The 19,823-nt window shown below is 43.1% G+C and overlaps 1 protein-coding gene across 4 annotated transcripts in view; it reads left to right on the top strand.

Annotated features, from left to right (window-relative positions):
* The window catches only part of MYOF (myoferlin), a 156,855-nt gene that overhangs the window by 76,703 nt on the left and 60,329 nt on the right, over positions 1-19,823 (top strand). The window contains exons 8-18 of one of the 4 annotated variants that reach the window (XM_083149353.1): positions 6,005-6,067; positions 6,773-6,823; positions 7,876-7,906; positions 8,376-8,491; positions 9,420-9,546; positions 10,032-10,135; positions 10,232-10,300; positions 10,378-10,421; positions 12,566-12,648; positions 14,654-14,692; positions 18,657-18,778. In XM_083149353.1, coding sequence (XP_083005479.1) covers positions 6,005-6,067; positions 6,773-6,823; positions 7,876-7,906; positions 8,376-8,491; positions 9,420-9,546; positions 10,032-10,135; positions 10,232-10,300; positions 10,378-10,421; positions 12,566-12,648; positions 14,654-14,692; positions 18,657-18,778 — 849 coding nt within the window. Of the gene's footprint in view, positions 1-6,004; positions 6,068-6,772; positions 6,824-7,875; positions 7,907-8,375; positions 8,492-9,419; positions 9,547-10,031; positions 10,136-10,231; positions 10,301-10,377; positions 10,422-12,565; positions 12,649-14,653; positions 14,693-18,653; positions 18,779-19,823 lie in introns of all 4 variants that reach the window. The other 3 variants (XM_083149352.1, XM_083149355.1, XM_083149354.1) reach the window with 3 other exon arrangements.

The raw sequence follows: 19,823 nt of genomic DNA, 5'->3' as shown, positions 1-19,823 counted from the left end.
CACTCAACCACCCCAAATGTCCCCCACCCAGGGCATACAGCCCAGCATGTCGTCCCTCAGAGGATTGGCAGGAGTGGACACTGAGTCGGATGCCCCAGTTACAGTGAAATCCCTGTGCCAAGTCTTCTCCGCTTTCCAAACAGAGATGTCTAAAGACCTAAAGTCTGCAATTCGAGAGGTTATAACGGAACTGGTCGCTATAGGTGACAGAACCGACCAATTGGAACGTAAACTTGAGGAGATAGTCACATCTCACAACGATCTAGTCAACTCTTACGACCGCCAGCAGCGTGAAATGGATCAATTCAAGTCTAAGCTAGCAGATTTGGAGGACAGATCCAGACGAAACAACATAAAAATCAGGGGTATCCCCGATTCAGTGACAAACGCAGAGCTGGAAGATTACGCAACCACCTTGTTCCGCAGACTTCTCCCCACCGCCGACCCTAAAGACCTCCTAATCGACCGCATCCACCGCCTCCCAAGACCTAGAACAGTCTCCGCTGATCTGCCTAAAGACACGTTGCTGAGGGTGCACTTCTTCACAATAAAAGAACGTATCCTGAGAGTTGCCCGGGACTCGAAGAACAACGACACACTTGGTGGCCTACAAATCTACCAAGACTTCTCTCCCGCAACGATTGCCAGCAGGAGAGCATTCGCCCCAATCACAGTAGCACTACGAGCCAATGATATCCGGTACCGGTGGGGATTCCCGGTCAAGCTGATTATCTACCACGAAGACACGTCTTACACCATCTCTTCCCTGGACGCGGGGGTTAGACTCCTGCTGGACTGGGGTATATCTGTCGCGGACCACCAGGAGCCGAAGCATCCAAACACCTTGCAGCACGATTGGTCCTCCACCTGAAGTCTCCCCGTTCATTGAAGAACGACCAATCAAGTAACTTTATGGCTGATGCACATGCTCTTGATGTGCCCTCCACTGGGACGGGTCATTTACGATAAGTATTAGTTCCATAGCCTAGTTCACCATGCAAGACATGTGTTATTCAGTTAATTACGTTATAATTTGAGCCTATTTAACGGGCCATGAGTTAGCTTAAACTTGTTTTTGTTGCACCTAATATGCTATAGGTACTAAGTTTCTTTTTTATATTCTTTTTTTGACCTATATTCTGCAGTTAGCATGTCTGTTGTCTCTCCGTACCCATTTAAAATGTATACCACGTGAGTGGCGGCCCCTCTCTCCTCCCTAGGAGTCCATGCCGCCCCCCAACTCTCCACGCACTACTGCAAGACCCCTTTTTTCCCCTGCAGTAGTCATGCGGGTCCAATACACAGGACCCTTTTGTTTTGTCTTTCCCTTTACCCTAGTTCTTTCCCTCGCCTCTGTCTCCCTCCCCACTCCATCTCCCCCCCCTCCAGGGCTCGCAACGGTCACTGCAATCCCGCAAACCTCCCTTTTCTTGCACCCCTTCTCAGGTCCTAGCTATACATTAGCATCTCCCCCAGGTTCCCAATGCCTACCCTAATGTCTTTAAACGTGAAGGGGCTGAATTCCCCAAACAAGAGACGACTTGCCCTCTCCTATTTCCACAAACAAAAAGCAGATATAGTAGCCATTCAGGAAACGCACTTCAGCTCCTTAAACCCCCCCCAGTTTAGAGATCCGTATTATCCTACAGCCTTTTATGCTAACGGCCCAGCCAAACGCAACGGAGTAGCTATTTTGTTTAACAAAAACACCTCCTTTGTACCTCACTCCCAGTTGCGAGACAAGAATGGCAGATACCTAATATTGGTGGGCCTACTGGAGGATAGGATGACAACCATTGTTTCGCTATATGCCCCCAACACAAATCAAGTCACCTTTCTTCGCAAGTTGTTCCTCCTAATTAAAAAATCTGCGAAAGGCTCCTTGATAATTCTCGGAGATTTCAACTTAGCCCTTGACCCTAGGCTTGACAAATCCAGTATCCCTGTATCCCACTCCACACAAACCTCGGGCCCCTCGTTAGCCTTCCGCAACCTCCTGACAGAATTTGATTTATATGATGTTTGGAGGGCTACCTACCCATCAGGACGGGAATACACGTTTTATTCCCCCGTACATAACACATACTCTAGAATAGATTACATCCTCTGCGACAAATGGTCCCTCCAAAATACTAAAGACATCGATATCCTTCCCATTACCTGGTCGGACCATGCCCCTGTCATCTGGAAAATACACATGAATAACTCAAATATTCCTTCAAAACCATGGAGACTCTTTCCCCACTTATTAACAGATTCCACAGCCAAAACCACCATATTGAACTCCATTACCTCATACCTTTCTACTAATTCCCCACAAGACACATCAATCATCACTCACTGGTGCGCGCCTTAAAAGCGGTCACCAGAGGAGCAGCGATACAAGCAGGTGCAAACCTTAAAAGGAGGAACATGCAGATTCAACAATCCCTAGAGTCTAGACTGACAGAACTAGATGCACAAAATAAAAAATCCCCATCTACTACCCTTAAAAAAGAAATTGCAAGCACCCGCAGCCAGCTCCAAAAATTCCTTCTTGCCCGCACCCAAGCAGCCCTAAACAAAATTCGCCACAAATTTTACCTCTCTAGTAACAGGTCGGGCAGAATGCTCGCCCGAAAACTCCGTGCCCAGCAAGCTAGAAATAAAATCAAATATATTCGCTCTCCCACTAATGAGAAAATAATCAACCCAAAGGACATTGCGAACCAGTTTGCTTCGTACTACTCGAAACTGTACAACCTCTCATCAGACCCCTCCACCCCCCAGCCATCTAAAGAAACCATTGACTCATTCCTAGACAGGACCCTACTCCCATCTTTAACTATAGAACAGCAAAAAGCTCTCAATGCCCCATGGTCGCAGGGGGAAATAAGTACAGCCATCGAATCCCTCCCCCGAAACAAAGCCCCAGGCCCAGACGGCTTTATAGCTGATTTCTATACTACTTTTAAAGATCTTCTTACCCCCCAAATGACAGACCTATTTAATGAACTGTCCTCTCTGGGATCAGCCCCTCCAGAGCTTCTAGAAGCTCGGATAGTAACAATCCCCAAACCGGGAAAGGACCCAGCCCTATGCCAAAATTATCGCCCTATAGCCCTACTGAACTGTGATATTAAATTATTTGCCAAGGCACTGGCTCTCCGCATCAAACAATTCCTCCCCTTGCTGATACACCCGGACCAGACGGGGTTCGTCCCGGGAAGACAGGCTTCCGACAACACTAGAAGGGTGTTTAATCTGGTCGACTCCCTAGAAGAAGACCAAGGCCTTCTTCTTCTATCTCTTGACGCTGAAAAGGCGTTTGATAGGCTAAATTGGCAATATATGAGGGAGGTTTTACAGCGCTTTGGCTTTAAAGACCGAATCCTCACTTCTATCCTGACACTATATAGCTCCCCCTCGGCCCGGGTGTTCAGCAATGGTTTCCTGTCCGAAAAGTTCCTCATATCTAATGGAACCAGACAGGGCTGCCCCCTATCCCCCCTTATCTTTGTCCTCTCAATAGAACCCCTGGCCACTACCATACGCAATGATACTAACTTCCCAGGACTACAAATTGGATCTATTAGACATAAACTAAGCCTCTTTGCCGACGATGTACTGCTGTTTGTGACTGACCCTATCAACACCCTGCCCCCCCTGCATAGCATTTTGGATGCCTACAGTGCCGCCTCTTTTTACAAGTTAAACACTACCAAGACTGACGCCCTCCCGATTAACCTGTCCAGATCCCTGCCCCTCTTGCAACCACTATACAAATACAACTGGCAAAAGGAAGCAATAAAATATCTTGGTATCCTCATCCCCTCCTGTACATCCAATGTCTTTAATGTCAATCTGACCCCAATGTTCGCAACCCTCTCGGCCTTAACCAAATCTTGGATGGCATATGAGGTCTCTTGGATGGGCCGTATGGCAGCGTTTAAAATGTCCCTTTTACCCAAGCTGATGTACCTATTCCGAACCATCCCCTATATTTTCCTGCGGAAATCCCTCCAGGCATGTACATCCCTGATGTCGAAATATGTATGGTCAACCAAACCTCCAAAAATCGCCCGCTCAAGGATGTCATTACCAAAAGCCTTTGGGGGATAGGACCACCTAGTTCTTTTTCACTACCACTCAGCGTGCCTTCTGGCCCCCATCAAGCATTACTCTGATACTGACCCCCCCACAAACTGGGTTACAATTGAACAAACAAAGACCTACCATATACCCCTAGTCGACCTGATTAGAATTCCTAAACACATGAGACCAGCCCATCTACCCCTACTTCCCTCCACCAAGGCAACTTTACAAGCCTGGGACCATCTAATATCCTCACTACCTGTCCTGACATACCCCATTCATAACATCTCCATCTCCTCTGTAGCAAAACTGATCCCCAACCTCAACCTGGGCACATGGAAGGCCCTTGGAGTCACGACCTTGGGAGATATACTAGACGACCAGACTCTACGCTCATTTACCTCCCTACAGTCCCTCTTCCAGATCCCCGAGTCCGAAAAATTACATTACTTACAAATCTCACACTGGTGGAGATCCCACTCTCCTGCATTTCCTCCTCCCAGTGCCCTATCCCAGACGGTCCTCTCTAGACCCTTTCTGTCGCACACTAGAGGCGATATAACCTTCTGGTACAGAATTCTCATATCCCCTACAGAGTTCTCTAAATCTACTGCACATATAAAATGGGAAACAGACTTGGGCAAAACTTTTACCCCTACCCAATGGCGCCAGATCTTCATCACCTCTTATAAGATGTCAAAGTGCCTAAATCATACAGAGATGCATATTAAGCTTATCAACCGTTTATATATGACCCCAGACCGTCTACACACTTTTTGGCCGACCTGCTCGAACAGCTGCTGGAGAAGATGCGGAGGCATAGGCACCATATTTCACATCTTCTGGTCCTGCCCCGCAATCCTCCGGTACTGGTCAGAAGTTTTCGACCTAATATCATCTGTACTTAAAATGAAGGTTAACCCCGACCCCTCTCTTGCTTTATTTCACATCTACCCCCAAGACATCCCCACAGAAAAGAAACTGGTCCTAGGCCACATTCTTATCGCAGCCCGAGCCAATCTGGCCCAACAATGGAAACAGCCCTCCCCCCCTCCCTTCTACCAGTAATCCTGAAGACCAATTTCCACTTTAATATGGAAACAAACTTCACCCCTTACTCGTCCTCGAATTCCTCCCCCCACATCCGCTGGCTCCCATGGCACGCCTATGTAACTGAGGGAGAGGGCGTCAAGTTCTTCCTCTCACCCCCCACATCAGACCACAGTCAGTTTAGCTTGGCTGAATCTCCTGAGGACTGATGCACTAGGAGGTATGCGCCCCTGCTCCCACCAAGGGAACCCCCTGGTTTGGAAATGTCTAATTACCCTATTCATTTGATTGCATATATCCTCTCATATTTGGATCCTTCATTGATTTCTAATTATGTTTGTCTGTTATTTATTGCAGTGTTCGCTCTGCGAAGCGAAGAAGTATATTTAATGTGAACCTCTGTCCCCCCCCCTGGACACCCCCCCCCCCAAATGTCCCCCTTTCTCTTTTCTGTACCCCATTTAAAAAAATTCTGTTACAATAAAAAATGTATTGAAGTTAAAAAAAAAAAAAAGTGCTAAAGTGGAGATTAATAAACAGCCAACCAATCAGCTCCTACCTGTCATTTTTCAAACCCAGCCTGTGACATGGCAGGTAGGAGCTGATTGGCTGGTTGTTTACCACTCTCCATTTTATCACTTTTGAAGCTTGATACATCTGGCCCACAGTCTCTGCCTGGGCAGGTGAAGCTGGGAGCTAAGTTACCACTCCGGGCCACTGTTATTAAAGATTCTATTATACTTAAACTCTGTTGCCAGGCGATTTTCAGGGACGTATTAATGTATAGACCTCTGAATCCTTCATTTCTGCATATTATGTTCTCCGCCTCTTTACTGTAGGAAGTGTTTTTAATGTTGTGGGTTATTTCATTATTGGACAGGTTTTTTTCTACAACGTGAATATGGCGCCGCTAGAACTGTTTGACGAGTCTGTAATACTCCGGGTAAGGCTGAATTGATTGTATTACTTGTAATATTTATCTGTAAGATTCTCATGGCTTCGGGATGGTACTGCAAGACTAGGACAGATGGGGTTCTGCTTGGCTGTGTTTGAATAAAGAGAGGGTGTGTTGGAGATATACATCTAAGTTATACGGAATGGATGTCGGTGAGGTGGTACACTGGGAAGCACAGTAACGTTTACACTTTTTTTGCATAACTGTACTCCCTGCTCCTTTTACTTAACCCTTGAGTGTTAACGGTACAGTGAGCGATGCTTAAAAAATGCCAGCACCGCTCACAGCGAATTTGCTGGACTTGTATTTAACTAAAAGAAAAGTAAATTAATTGAAGGTTAGTTATAAATTGCATCCAAAAAAAAGAAGTCACTGGCATTTTTAACGTTGGCACTCTGGGTTTAATAAAAAGATTTGCTTGGCGACTTCTACATTCAGAAGATCTCGGTGATTGAATAGTGCAGGTGATCATAGATTTTACTGAAATCACCAGTGGGCCTTGCATTCGTTGTTACAAGACCCCATGCACTACCGCAAGTTCTATGTACAGTCTAATGCCCGCAAAGTAATCTGACCTTTCCTGAACAGCGTCTCCCATTATCCTTCTGACTTAATAGATTCTGGGAGTCTTGGGGTAGCCTCCATTCCCGATCAGTGCTTACATCTGACCCATACTGTTCTTATTCTCTTCAGTTATACAACTCCGGGTCCATACGAGCTGACAGCTTAATTGGAGAATTCAAGGTAAATGACATTGTATAATTGGCCATCCCCATTGCATTAGTTTTCCTGTGCTTTGAATAAGATTTTGTTGGCTATGAAAAGGATTGCTTAAACCTTGTTATATAAGCATAACTAGATGGTACAGACCCGCATGAGATCACTTCTACAGAAGCGTGTTCAGACTGACAGAATTTGCCGATGCAGTGAACGGTACTGTGCATACTGACAGTAAAGATAACGAGTGTGTTCTAAGCAAAAGCTGCGGTGTACACTTGCACCAGTCCTTGTGCACATTCATTATTTATTCTATTTTCTGTTTATTAGAACACAGGGTGCAGAGAACTAAACATGACAGTAACTGAAAACTCAAACCTGAGCACAGGTAACAAGAAGTAGCACAATTCTTAGTGCACAATACAGCTGAGATGCAGGAAAATAGGAGTTGCCCGCATGCTACAAGGGGCTAGGTTGTCATTGGTAGAGCTGAGAAGAGAAGCGGGTGTAGATGGTAGCTGAGTAAAGAGTTGTAATTGAAGTGTGAGAGCAGATGGAGCGGGGCCCTCCTCCCTCCTGTTCTCCTAGCCAATGGGTTTACAATCTAGAGAAGACATTCCCAACCTCGTCCCTCAAGGCACACTAATACCCCTTTCACATTGCAAATGCCGGGCCCGTCCTGCGAGAGACCCAGCATTTGCAAGGGTGAAGCTCAGACAGTGACCTCGCAGTAAGCCTGGTGGCTGACTTCATCAGAGGGGCGAAGGAGGAAGCGATTGGAGCTGATGCTGCCTCCACCCAAAACGGAACAAGACCCGGGTCACTCGAATCGGGTTATCCGTTCACACTGTCAAGCAACCCAGGTCTGACCAGGGTAAAGCTCTTCTATAAACCCAGGTCAGATTGCCAGGTTTCTGGACCCGGGATTTTTCAAAAGGTCCAGTACTTGTGATGTAAATTAATGACTACAGTGGGTGCTAAATTCTGGCTGATAAGTCAAGGTATCGGATCGGTGGGTTTTTCGGGATTTGGAAAGTCTGAAACGGGCACTAATTCACAAATGTTGTGTTTCTTTCTAGCTTGACATTGGTTATATATATGATGAGCCAGGTAAGAACTACTTTTTTGTGGTTTTGTCTTTTTTTAATTGGATGGTTGTTGTGTTTTTTTTTTTTTTTTTTAAATACTCCTTGGATCACCAATAATCAGTAAACTATAGCATAAGGAAGATGAACCCAAACCTTCTAAAGAATGAGCAAGTGGAAAAGATGCCAAAACCAACCAATAAGCTTCTAGAGTGTACTTGATAAATGCTAGCTATAAGCTGGTTGCTGTGGGCAGGTCAACTTTGTTTTGGGTTTAGGTTGAGGTCCAGTAATATGCTTTTCATACTGCTACATTTGTAAACTTTATACCACCCTATGTAAGTTACAAAGGAACATTTCAAATACCACGTCTTCACTTACACCAAACCACTAAACTGACATTGACTGGTTGCATTTGGGAGTCTGGGGGCGAGTGAGGAATAGCCGGGCACCTAGTAATGTGAAACAAGCGTTCTGACCATCTCTTTTTACAGCTCATGCCGTCATGCGGAAATGGGTTCTCCTCAATGATCCCGAAGACTTGAACTCTGGGGCGAAGGGATACCTAAAAGTCAGCATGTTTGTTATTGGGACCGGAGACGACCCTCCTGTAAGTGAGCGGATATGTATTCATTTGTACGCCGATTGCACCAGGGCTAGTTTTTACAGGGTAGGAAAGGATAGTGGATAACAAGTTATCCACCGGTGTGGGGGGGCGCAGGGGATATGGGTTGCTCTGTCAAGCTGCAGTGTAAGAAAAAGGGGATAGTAAGTCCCCAGCTGGAAAGAAGAAAAAGCGAAGAACACTGCGCTAAGTACAATCAAATGACAATAAAAAAATGTAATTGCATAACAATAAAGAATGATAATAATTACCAATACTGTGCCAATGGTAGGATAAGAGTAACACTTTTAATGAAAATCTTAAAAGAATGAATGACGAAAAAAATTAATTAAAAATGGTATTAATAAAAAATGTGGTTAAAAAGTCCAGTTCATACGGTACCGTATTTTTTGTGACCATAGGTGTATGGGTCCGTTCCTATTTAATGTCTTCCATAGGAGGTGAATGGTTAGGTCCAATGTGTCCAGATGGCAGGTACTTTGTGGAGAGGCAATCTCCTGGTGTATCACCTTATGTCCTGAGTAGGGCAAGTATAGGCCTCTAGATGAAGGGCTTCAGGTAGTTTTTGCCCCAGGTGCCGATGGAGTTCCCTGGTGTGCGGGAAGGGGGTGAAAAAAGTGTGAAAGACTGGTCCGGATCCAAAATAGTGGTCAATAGGGAGGTTAAGAACTGGACAGGGGTATTCCTGGTAGTCCACCAATGCGTTTCGCCAGTTCCCTGGCTTTATCAACTTTTTCGCTTTTTCTAGTTTTACAGGGGGAGTGGGAGTGTGGTGGGTTCTGCCACCAACTCTTGTGGGTTCTCCTGTGAAGAGGGGTTAGCGTAACAATCATAGGTTCATGTCCTAAGCCAGTGTTTATATTTTATTTTCTGCTGGGTTGTTAATATGCACATATTAAAATGTTGTTGCTAGGTGGAAATAAGGGACAAAGACATTGACTCAGATGATGTTGAAAGTAACCTCCTGCTTCCACCTGGAGTAGCTCTGAGATGGGTCACCTTCTATCTCAAAATCTACAGAGCGGAGGATATCCCACAGAGTAAGTATCTCCCTATACAATACATAGCCAAGCATAAGAAGGGATTTGCATTAAGACATGTCTGTCTCTAAAATGTAGCCACCGGTCGGCAGTCACCTAGGCAGTAAAAGCAAATGTCGGTTTGCCCATAGATATCGCATAGATATGTCCCGTATGGTGATTTTGATGAGAAATGCATGGAATCCATTACCAACACCAGATCCTCAAATTTTTTTTTTTGTTGTTGGGGAAAAAATTAGAACCGATTTTATAAATTGATAAAACTGCAAAAAGTGTAATTTTTGCACTCCAAAACCCTAAATTCAGAGTTCAGAACCAATAGAAGATTGGAACCGGGTTTTTTTTTTCGGTTTAGAGGCACAACATTTTAGGTGGGTTGTGATTTTCTGGGAAACTGAGCAGCACATCTCATTAGAACACACAAGAATGGTATCGGTCTTTACGTTGGCTGTTCATACAATAAGGTTTTCGTTTTCTCGCCCTAGTGGACGACGCCTTTGCACAAACGGTGAAGGAAATATTTGGAGGAGACTCTGACAAGAAAAATTTAGTAGACCCTTATGTAGAAGTGGCCTTTGCTGGCAAAAAGGTATTGCATTCACATTTCATTGCGTGCAGGGTGGTGTTGGTGTGCGAGTGTTATGTTCATATAAATGTGTTATTAAAGCTGTAATTTGTGTTTCAGGTCACCACTAAAATAATAGAAAAAAACGCTAATCCGGAATGGAACCAGGCGGTCAATCTGCAGATAAAGGTGAGATTTACTGAGCAGTTATTACCAAGAGAACCAGTGGTCTGAATATCACAACTGATAATGTTGTTCTTTTACAGTTCCCCTCAATGTGTGAAAATATAAAGCTCACGGTTTATGACTGGTAAGTTGTGTGTCTTTGAATGCTACTAGGGAATGACCATCGATGATTCTACCAATGTAGAATATTTTTGCCATCGATGGGGGAGAACCAGATGGTTTCTCCCCATTGATGTCAAGGAATTGCGCTATCGGTAGGTGGTCGCCAATAACACTTAGCTCCCTACTAGCGGAGCTTCCTCTACCCAAATACTACCACAATAGTGTTCTTGTTAGGCGCCCTATAGTTATTTTAAAGATGATTTCTGTCTTTCCTTATTTGCAAGTTTTTCCAAAGAACCATACATATATTTATTTACACATAAAAAGTTGTTTATTAAAACATGAATTTCTTAAAACAGGTGGTTCTTGTCATAGGAGTACAATCTTTGGGTTTACAAAATCAGAAACCCCTGATTTCATCTGTAAAACCAACGATTGTACTCCTATGACAATAAGAACCTGTTTTAAGAAATTCATGTTTTAATAAAAAACTTTTTATGTGTAAATATATGTATGGTTCTTTTGAAAAAATTTGCAAATAAGGAAAGACAGAAATCATCTTTAAAATAACTATAGTGCGCCTAACAATAACACTATTGTGGATATCTATCTATCCCCCAAGTTCTGATTGGCCCATGGGTCCATCAAATAAAAGGTATGGCTATCAGTAGTTGAAACCATCGATGATAATCGCTTCCATGGCCATTACTAAATGCTGCTTGTGAGGAAATAGGCAGATAAAAAAAAAAAAGAGAAGTATAGAAGTGGGAGAGCTACTAGTACGAAGACCTCTACAGTTGGGAAAAGCAACAGTGTCCTTTCAGCAAGACTATTAAGCATAAAGGGTACTTATGTATTATCTGGGCTCCCATGTTAAATGCACCCCATTTTTTCATACCCCTACTACCCAACTACGTTTATTTTATATAGTGTGGCGAGCCACCGTGCCCGAAGCGTGGCGAGTGGACGCGGTCTCATAAGAAAAACGGGAGCCCAGATATTACATAATTACCGCAAAAAGTGTTACAGATGGAGCGCCTCTCATTATTGCGCCGGGATCGCCAGAATCTGTCCGCCGGCGGAGAGGCGCTCCATCTGACTGACGCGCGTGCGTCTCACGCGTCTCACGCGTCTCACGCGTCTCACACGCGTCTCAGTTTCCTGTCGGCGGGGGGACGGGAACCCTGTCCGTCTCCGCTTCAGGGAGACGGACAGGGTTAGGGGGGGGGTGCGGCAAGGTGGCGGGGAGCCCCGTTGTAAGGGGATGCGCGCGCATCCCCTTATGGCAGCGGATGCTGAATCTTCCACCATCCCCTGCAAAGATGGGACCCACTACATCTGTAGACTTTTTTTTTTTTTTTTTTTTATGCAGAACATCCTACACACTGCAGAGTAAACATTCATCATGATTTTAACAAAATTCCCTTGTGCAGATTAAAATCCTTTTAAATTGCCTCCTACTGTATGTTTTAATGTGATTATGCTTCGCTTGCATTTTTCGGAGCCTTTCATTACGTGCAGCTACATCGAAGGACATTTCTAAACCATTTGGTTCCCAGTGTTAATTGTAAAACAAAAATTATACCCCCATATTCATTTAAAAAATGAATCATTAAATGGGTGTTGCCTCATGCGAAGACTACACCCCTTTTTGGTTTTCTGATATAGTGCTCTGCCTTAGATTATACAAGCAAGATAGTGACAGAGCAGAATCTGCCTCACCCACCTGCCCCTGCTATGTACCCTGCTTGTCTTTTTTTCTGCTTCCCCTCGCAGTCTGAGTGAACTGCTGTAGATTCCCGGTGCTACGTTGGGTCTCTTGCTAAATTGCTGGTCCCTAATCTCCTCACTGCTGTAATAGTGCCCGTCCTCTCTGCGGTGGTGTCCCTTCATATTGGCATAGATACGAGCGATGATGTGGTTTCACAACACAACCCCGTCATCCAAATCTATATAAAACCAACTTTAAATTTTTTTTTTTTTTAATGAGCGATATCATCCTCGTACACCCTGATAAAATGAGAGCTATTTTTTCTGGTCTACAAAGAAGCATGTTAGAAATAAGCAGAGTATATAGATTTTTCTCATCAGACAGCTGAGCATAATTTGTAAATCCCCTTTAGTATGCAATCAACTGTTTTATTCTCTGCCGTATGCTTTGTGCAGGGATAGACTCACCAAGGATGATGCTGTCGGAACGACTAACCTGAGTTTGTCAAAAATAGCTGCGTCTGGTGGAGAAATGGACGGTGAGTTATTATTTTTGGGGGGGGGGCAAATCTAGACATTAATACAATTTTTGTGTATGACCAATGTGTAGAAAAATCAAGCGTTTTGGGCTCTATAGACCCAGGATAAAAGTGTGGAAATACCAATAATGTGATATTGGCATAATCCTTCCAGCAGCTGCACATCCTCGGAGTAGAGGTGTGAACTCTGGGCCTGGTTCATGTAAAGCAAAAAGAGCACAATCGTTTTTTGTGTCTGGAACAAACACTTATAATTCTATTTTCTGTGCAGGGTAAATAATGTCTGCTTTTGCATGTAGCCCACAAATGTTGGACCACTTTAAAACTGCAATTTAGAGTTCTCCCATTACTGTATATATGACCGCTTCAAGTTAATGAAACCCAAATCTATATAAAACCAATTTGAAAATCAATCTCTATACTGTACTATAAACGAGATTGATTAAATAAACTCCTACAAGGCGCAAATATCACTTGAAACACCCCTAAATCTACTGTACATATATAGCAAAGAGCTGGCTGCCAATGATGATCTGTAGACTATAAACTAAATTAGCAACCATTCAAGGCCCTGCTTCCCATGTGAGGGGTGTGAGAATACAAACTTAACTGTAATTTGGTAAAGTCTCGACAGGGATCTATACAGTTCAGCCACCCAAGGTCAAGTAGTTAGTAATGGGTTTGCCGAGGGCTATCCTGTGCCTACCCTATAACGGCGGCATCGTCCCCGATACCCACTTTTATAGGGTATTATTCCTTATGTCCGCATAGTCCCCGATAAGCAGCCTCCAGGATCCATGAACACTCATTGGGATCCCATGAGTGTTCCCTTTTGTTGTAACGCTGATAAACTATCATTAATCGCTATATCCAGAAGTAACATTGGGGCTTAGCGCTGTGATTTCTTGCATTTTTTTTTTTTAGAAGGGGTTTCATTTAGAATGTCTACATGGTTAAAATTGAGACCATTAACATATCGAGAACAGCATGTCACCCGTACACATGCTATTTTTAGTTTATTTAAGTAGGGTTTTGTCAACTTGTTAAATGAATGAACCTTTATCCTGGTAACATTTGTGAATGTGGTCCTTTTTCCTAGTCGACCGACCATTCATGTCAACATTTGTAGCAAGTTGTCTTTTTTGATTGCGCACCCTTTTTAATTTACCCGTATAGTAGAATATGTAAATCAGCAGCATATTCCGGGAATACTGCTCCGTTATTGGCCTGCCATCGGCTGATCAGGCCAATAATTTGTACAGTGTATTGCCGCGACTGAGCAGTCATTATCGGTATGTCAGACGTGCAAAATATCCAATAATTGATGGTCACTTACACGATCGGACTTGTAGACTGGGTGGAAGCATCCGGTATCATTGTCTTAATCTGACCATGTATAAAAATGATATTTCTTTTTGTCGGCATGACCAAAAATTAGTCTGTGTTCTCATCTGTAGGTGTATGGTATGTAAATAACCGGTATAGCATGTGGTATGTGATTGCCCTGTACTGACAGCAAATCAAATACAAAAATGTATCTATTAAATTGGAGCCCTGCCCCAAGGATATTATATGCAGTATAATCTAAAACTGAAAAATCCATATATAAAACCAGTGTGTACAACTACCTCTCTCAGGTACTGTATACATATACTCGATGTGTGCGGTTACACCGTTCGTATGCCATCATCTCCACAATAGGAGTACAACCCATACACGCACAAATTGATATCGTTCATATCTTTTTGTCATAAATTGGAATGATATATCGTCCATATCTCCGTGTGTATTTTAAATTGCACGTGAGTCATGAGTTTTAATTTGTTAATAGAATCCTTTGTCTACATATAGAATTTTGTGTTTTTAAATTAGTTTGGGAAAAAGTAAAATGTTTTTGTTTTATTAACTATATTTTATCCCGTCACAGGCGTCGCTGAGTTTCTTGCCGTTAACTGAAGTTCTGTCAAACATAAACTGTTTTAACCATTTTCTTTTTGCAATATAGACTATGAGACTTCGGGAGTTGGGTCTTCGGCATTGGAAGGTGTATATTGTGGTGTGACGTGATTTGATTTTCTACTCCACTGCCCAAACTGTACCTCAGCCCTTCAGATAATAGAAAAAAAAATAAAGTTCTCCCCGTAAACGGTTTTGGCACTGGAACCTGCATGATTGTTGCTGCTTAAACTGCATGTAATGCGCTTTCTCATTTCTGTACATTTCCTGGCTCTTACTGACTGGATGTTTTGTAGTCCTGTAGCCCAAAGACTGGCAGGGCATGCTGTGACTATAGGCATGGGCAGCCCATTTTCTTAGGGGGTGCACCATTGGAGTTGCGTGTCTTTTCACCAGTGAGGGAGAGGTTACATGCTCATTGCCAAGGGAGTTTAAAACAGCACACCGCACTCCACTGACTGCCGCGTCTGTCCTCCAACCCACAGCAGCCCACACACACACATTCTGGCAGTGGTGGCCCTTTCAAAAATGTCGCCGCCTGCCAGATCTCGATTGTCATTCTCCCCCACCTCCTCCAAGGTGGTGATCATTTTTGTGGGGGCCGCCACAGACAAAACAGCGAGGGGATGTGGGTTTGTTGCACATTAGGGGGGTCTCCGGGCACACCTGGCACCTCCCTGCGTACAGCTGTGGAGGTTCCACAGCAGTCTGAGAACCAGAGGCTGCTAATACCTTTTTATAGAAAACATTGTAGCGTATTCAGGCTAAATTACCTTGACTTAGAATTCCTAATGACCTGATAGAGGTGAAAGCATACAAATACAGTCACTGGCTGTAGCACTCTCACAAAATGGTTGCAACACACCCTGTCTGACAATCATTCTGAAGCGCAATCCTCTCTGGGACGGCCGCACCTAAGCCATCAACGCATCGCTACCGAGGCGTTGCGCATCGTCCAACAGAGAAATCATCCTGTCAGTTTCTGAATCTGTTTTTCAAAGCCACGGCCAATCAATGGGTTCGACAGAATTTTTATTTTAAATGTCACAGAACTGTAATGCTAGAGCGTAAGAATGCCCACTTAGGACATGTTTACCCCCTACGAGAATGATCAGCATTATCTGCCTGCTTATTTAATACAAAATTGCCCAATATGTGTTCTTATTCAATACATAATAATTTGCCCTAATTTTAAACTTTGTGATTCTTCTCCTTTTAATTGAAGAAATTGAAATAGCTAAAACCTCCTGCCTTAAGCAGATTGACGTTGATGTATTACAAAGGCCTATCAACCTTGCTAAATACTAAATTCAGTGATTAGGTTTGCCGGTTTGTGGGCAGGAGTTTGAGACCCTGCAAAACTGCCATTTGGATGTTGGCTCTTATTTTTATTAACTGTTTCTTATAGGAGGTTACAAGCTACCGTTTCTTATAGTGGAGCTTACAATCTATGGGGCCAATTCTGGTTCACTCGCAGTCAACCGAAATCGGCCACTGCTCTGATGGTCAGAGTTGGCACACTCCTGCGCATGGCCACGGCATTTTAAAATGTCACCAGGCTGTTCGCATGGAGCAGTGCGGTACGGGGGTCTGGGGCGTCTGACTCGGGTAGTGCCCATGGGAATGCCCAGCATTTCATGGCAGTTACCATGGGATTGCGGGCAGGATGAAGTGTGGCGGTTGGCTGACGTTAGCCGCCCATCATGTCTTTGTTTTTGTGCCCACAAATATAAGTCTGTCTCCACTGACTTATATTTGTGGAGGACGGGAAAACATTCCATGGTCGCTGACCTTTGAATGATTTCCCCTGCTACAGGCCAATGTGAGCAGATGTGTCTTTCTGACTCATCCCCTGGCATTGGGGGGGGGGGACGAGTTCGTCAAGGCGGCGTTACAAGGACTCGATAAGCTGCAAGTTTCGTAGCTTACCGAGTCCATCAAAATCACCCCCTATATTCCCGACCACATGTACAGTCATTCAAGGGTTAATTTTGTTGGCAACCAATTAACCTTCCAGTATATATCTTTGGAATGTGGGCGGAAGCCGGAGTACCCAGAGGAAACCCACATAAGTATGGATAGAATATACAAGCTTCGCACAGTTAGGGCCATGGTGGGAATCTAACCCATGACCTCAGCGCTGCGAGGCAGTAACGCTAACCATTACACCGTCCTGGCATTTTATTTTTAGTGGCTGCTGCTATAGAAGATTCTGATATCCTCTGCGCATTTAATCTTGCAGAAAAAAAAAACTAGTTTGTCCACCAAGTGCATATATATGTTAACAATCCCCAGAATGAACTATTGGGGTAGTACATAAATTGGCTTAAGTACCCACAAACCAGCTTTTTGCTTTGACTCTAAAATGTCTAAAGTGGCGAGCGCAGCGAGCCTGTCAGAGGCAGCGGTACATGCCCTCCGACCTTTTCATACCCCCACTATCCACGTTGAGTTGATTTTATATAGTGTGGCGAGAGCAGCGAGCCACCGAGCCGAAGCGTGGCGAGGGGACGTGTATTACGCTTGCCACACTATCGGCTTTGGGCTCGGTGGCTCGCTGCGCTTGCCACACTATCTAAAGTCAACTGCACGCCGACGTGGATAGTGGGGTTATGAAAAGGTCGGAGGACGCGTACTGCCGCCCCTCGCGGATTCGCTGCGCTCGCCACGCCACGATTAGGGTGCTTATACAATTTTAAATCGTATACCATTGTACTGTATATGGCATACAATGCGATGGTATAAAATTTAAATTTGTATAACATCGGCAGCCATTGCGTAACTTCGCAGCGCATACCATCGTATGCCTTATGGTATGCGATGGGCGCCGTGCTAGGAAACAAGTACCGTTTTATCAATGTTAGTTTTGTAGTCTAGTTGTACCAATATGGAGTTTACGATCTGAGAGCCCTTCAATGGGCGCCAGTTATCAAGTTGAGGCCACCTGGCATATTTATCACATAACAGTCCATTATTACTATTTTAGTATATACAGGTCTACAAATAGATCCTGATCAGTCAGTATTGCATGTTACTGTGATGTAATAGACTAATCCATAAATGGGCACAGTCCCTAACCATTAATACCACTTTCATCTGTTCTTTCCTGCACTACTCTAACGTTTACATTGTAAATTGATTTCCTACAAAAAAAATTACTTTGTTCTACCAATGAAGGCACCCAATCAGACTGCCATTATTACTACTTTATTATCATCTATTATCTTTGGTACAAAAAGAGATTTTCCTCTTTTTGGTAATACTATCGGATGATTTTTATGATACTTTTTAATCCTGGTCTCTAATCAAATCAATGAAAATTTTAAATTGTAAAGATATGAAATACTTCATTTTGTTTTGCTGCCGCTGCTTATTACCGCTAATCATGTATGCCCTTATTCAGGGATTCCTGTGTTGTTTTTTTTTTTTTTGTTTTTTTTTTAAAAAACGCTAATTCATTCTACCATCTAAAATCGTCACTGCTACAACAGAAGCTGCTATCTACGTTCTAACCAGGTTGCTCTCATGACGACGGTCATTCTATACAAAGCTAAATATTAAACGTACTAACTGTGTGCTGTTTTGAAAACCAAATTTTTTTAATCTAATGTATTATTCATCACAACAAGATTGTTTCAGGCTGTTTTTTTATTCTGTAAAACGTTGTACTGCGTAATGTTGAACTGCGGATATTTTGATTGGGAATATAAATTCCACAAACCTGGCAACGAGAATACAGAATAAAAGCCTTTCTTTAATTGAAGACTATTCCTAAAATATAAGTTGCTCTTATAGGAAAGAAAGTTTGAATAAATCTCTTAACTGTCATTTTTGTTAACGTCAAAAAAAATTTCATTCCCTCCGTGGCACCTCCTAATTAGGGGGAAGAAGTACAATGAAAAATTTGCCTCCTTTAGGAGGCGCGTGATATGTTAAAACAAACCCTTAAATATTACTAAAATATCAGAATCTATAGGAGCAACTTATACCTTTTATCGCTTAATTGTTCTCTTCGTCTAATTTATTAATTAGTATCCATTTATTTCAAGTAGGCACTAATGAAAAGGAAGTTGGATTTTTACCCACATTCGGACCATGTTATGTGAACTTATACGGTAGTCTGAGAGAATTCACTGGATTTTCTGACCCATATGATGATCTAAACTTTGGAAAGGTAATTTTGATCAAGTATTTGCTGCTCTTCCTTTTTTTTTTTTTTTTTTTTATGTTTGAGGGGAATGTGAGCGGGAAATGCATTAGTATGTAGTTAGATTGGTGTAAATATTATGTGTGCTTGGTTCGGTTTACGCTCCAGAAGAGCTGACTGTGGAATCCTTCTGCGGTATGTGCTTGCTGTAAAATATCACACGCATGGTTTATACTACGATTACCTATCCTGTAAATTCATAAGCTCTGAACCTGGAGACCATAAAAAAAGAGTTTGGGTTGCAGGCTCTGCATTAGACCACTGTTCATGTGGATGGTCAGGCAGCAGGATTTAATATAAATTTACGAGACCTAGGGGCGTATTTAATCCCAATCGAATTTCTTGGGCAGGCAAAAATCTGCAATTATTCACCGATCTGTATTCAATCACTGGCGCTTTCACCTGTTTTTGAGTATTTTTGCTGATGCGGTTTCACTTTTTTTTATGGGGGGGATGGAGCGGATCATGATGGGCAAGCTGCCACAAATTCACCAAAAATAAGGGAGTTTGCAGCAATTTCACTGATTTTAACACGGTTATCGCTGATGCTGGATTTTTCACCCAGGCAAAAAATCTGCACTGGGATTGAAATAGGGCGAGTCGAATTCGCCCAAAAAAGGGTGACCATTGCAGATTTTTTTTTCACCTGGCGAAAAATTCACCTGGGATTGAATACCCCTCTTTAATATTAAAATGGAACTGTCACCAAAAAAGCTATGGTAATTTTATATACTGTATAATCCATTATGGAAGTTTATTCATGTTTCTCGTAAATTATTAACCTTGCTCTAAATGGCATAATGTTTAATGAGTGCAGAGAATAATGCAGTGACAGTCCCCCATCGTCCCCATACACAGAAGATGGTGTGATTTGTATTTTTATTTGTAAATGGGACGGTCACAAATTTTTGTCAATTTTCACAATGCTATTCTATTGAATTGCAATTTTGCTTTGGTGATTGTATTGAACAAAGCCTTTCAAAAGAATAGATATTCCAAGTCTGGAATACTT

The sequence above is a fragment of the Crinia signifera genome, chromosome 6 (assembly GCF_055691185.1).
Source record: "Crinia signifera chromosome 6, ASM5569118v1, whole genome shotgun sequence".
Lineage (NCBI taxonomy): Eukaryota > Metazoa > Chordata > Amphibia > Anura > Myobatrachidae > Crinia > Crinia signifera.
Note: the sequence above shows the minus strand (reverse complement) of the source record. Positions and strands in the feature narration are given on the sequence as shown.